Below are 1,617 nucleotides of genomic sequence, written 5' to 3'. Positions count from 1 at the left end.
CCTGTTGCCGTCATTGTTGGGGTGAACTACACCAGAAACATGACGGAGCTGGAAAGCGCGGTGGCGCTGTTGTGGGCCACGAAGGGGGCGTTCGCTGCAACCAACCGCGTCCCTGCAGGTCAGCAGAGAGTCTTAATAGTCTTCCCTGGGGCGATCTTCACAGCTGAGGGGAAAGCGTAGCCCAGTCATGGGCCACCTGCTGATTAAGGAAACGCAGGACGACAAGGTGGCGCTGCCGCACTCTGCGCTGATGGTGGGTGAGCGCCTCATGGCTGACACCTTGTATGGCAAGAGTATTGGAGCTGGCGTAACGTTGGTGTCGAGTGGTGCCCAAAACACTACCTTACCTTGGTGAACTAGTAGAAAGCGGAGAGGCGCAAGACTTACCGGGCATTGAGGTCGACTCGCTCGCTGACGTTGTTGAGCTGCCGAGCAAGAAAGGGCGCATGCGGCGAGATTGCAAGCGTGCTCTTCCATCACCACAGCAGCCCTCACCGTTCTCTCAAGATCCGCTATTCTCTAGTAGTTTGCGCGTGTTGAATACCCTTATCACATATCAGCCAAACAAGCCTCAAAAGCTACAGAATGAAAAGCAACGGCTGAAGGGTTTGTGCGACCTTTTCTCCACTCTGAAGCACATATGTGTCCCATGCGGGTGTAGGGTTACTTCCTGCTTGCGCCATACCCGCCGGTGATGCAATGTGAAGAGCACCGCAGCGTCTATGCCTGCAGTTGACTTTACACGGCCCCGCAAATTAGTCCCACACCATCGTGCAGAAATCGCTTTGGCGGTTCTCGTCCTCCTTCCTGACCTCCTCTTTCCTGCATTACGCTGCGCCCTAACATTACCTACAGAACACGCAGCGTCCGACCTTTTAAGTGATGCCAGAGCGAATCACCCCAGCGCTGGCTGCGCGGCTGGTGGCCTCGCCTTTGAAGTACATGCTGCTCGACATTGACGGCGTGATTTGGTGTGGCGGGCACGTGATCGAACGTGTGCCGGAAACCCTGCGATATCTGCGCAACCAGGGCAAACAAATCCGCTTTCTGTCTAACAACGCGTCGCTGTCGCGCGAGCAGCTTCTGCAGAGCCTCGAGAAGAAGGGCATCGAGTGCGTGACGGTGCAGGAGTGCTACAACAGCGCGTACGCTGCGGCACTGCGGCTGAAGCAGCTGCTAGGGAAAGCGGACGTGCCCGGTGAGGAGCCGCGCGTGCATGGCAACGTGTTTGTGATTGGTGAAGAGGGTCTGCACGACGAGCTGCAGCAGGTGCTGGCGCCGGGGTTCATCACTTACGGCGTGGAGCTGCACGACGCGGAGCGCGCTGGGGGATACGACACAGAGGCCCTTGGCAGCGCGTGGCGCGTGCCGTGCCTGCCGGCGCCGCAGAAAGGTCTAGTGGTGCGCAATGGCAAGACGTGTCGCATGGTGCAGGCCGGCACCGACAATGCAGAGAAGATTACGCTCTCCGACCTGAACGCCGTTGCTGTCGTCGTAGGACTGGACAAGCACTTCAACATCCTCAAGCTGGCGTACGGGTCACTGACTCTGCAAGGGCCACCTGCGACCCTGCGCGGAGAGTCGTACACGCCGCCTTGTCTACCACAACGGTCGCGG

The 1,617-nt window shown here is 58.6% G+C and overlaps 1 protein-coding gene across 1 annotated transcript; it reads left to right on the top strand.

The window, feature by feature from the left end:
• Positions 1 to 882: 882 nt before the first annotated feature.
• LBRM_31_2630 (putative p-nitrophenylphosphatase) lies at positions 883 to 1,617 on the top strand (the record flags this gene model as incomplete). Its single annotated transcript, XM_001567205.1, has 1 exon — positions 883 to 1,617. A coding segment is annotated over one exon (735 nt), but the record flags the coding sequence as incomplete, so codon positions are not given.

The sequence above is a fragment of the Leishmania braziliensis genome, chromosome 31, assembly GCF_000002845.2.
Source record: "Leishmania braziliensis MHOM/BR/75/M2904 complete genome, chromosome 31".
Classification (NCBI taxonomy): Eukaryota; Euglenozoa; class Kinetoplastea; order Trypanosomatida; family Trypanosomatidae; genus Leishmania; species Leishmania braziliensis.
Note: the sequence above shows the minus strand (reverse complement) of the source record. Positions and strands in the feature narration are given on the sequence as shown.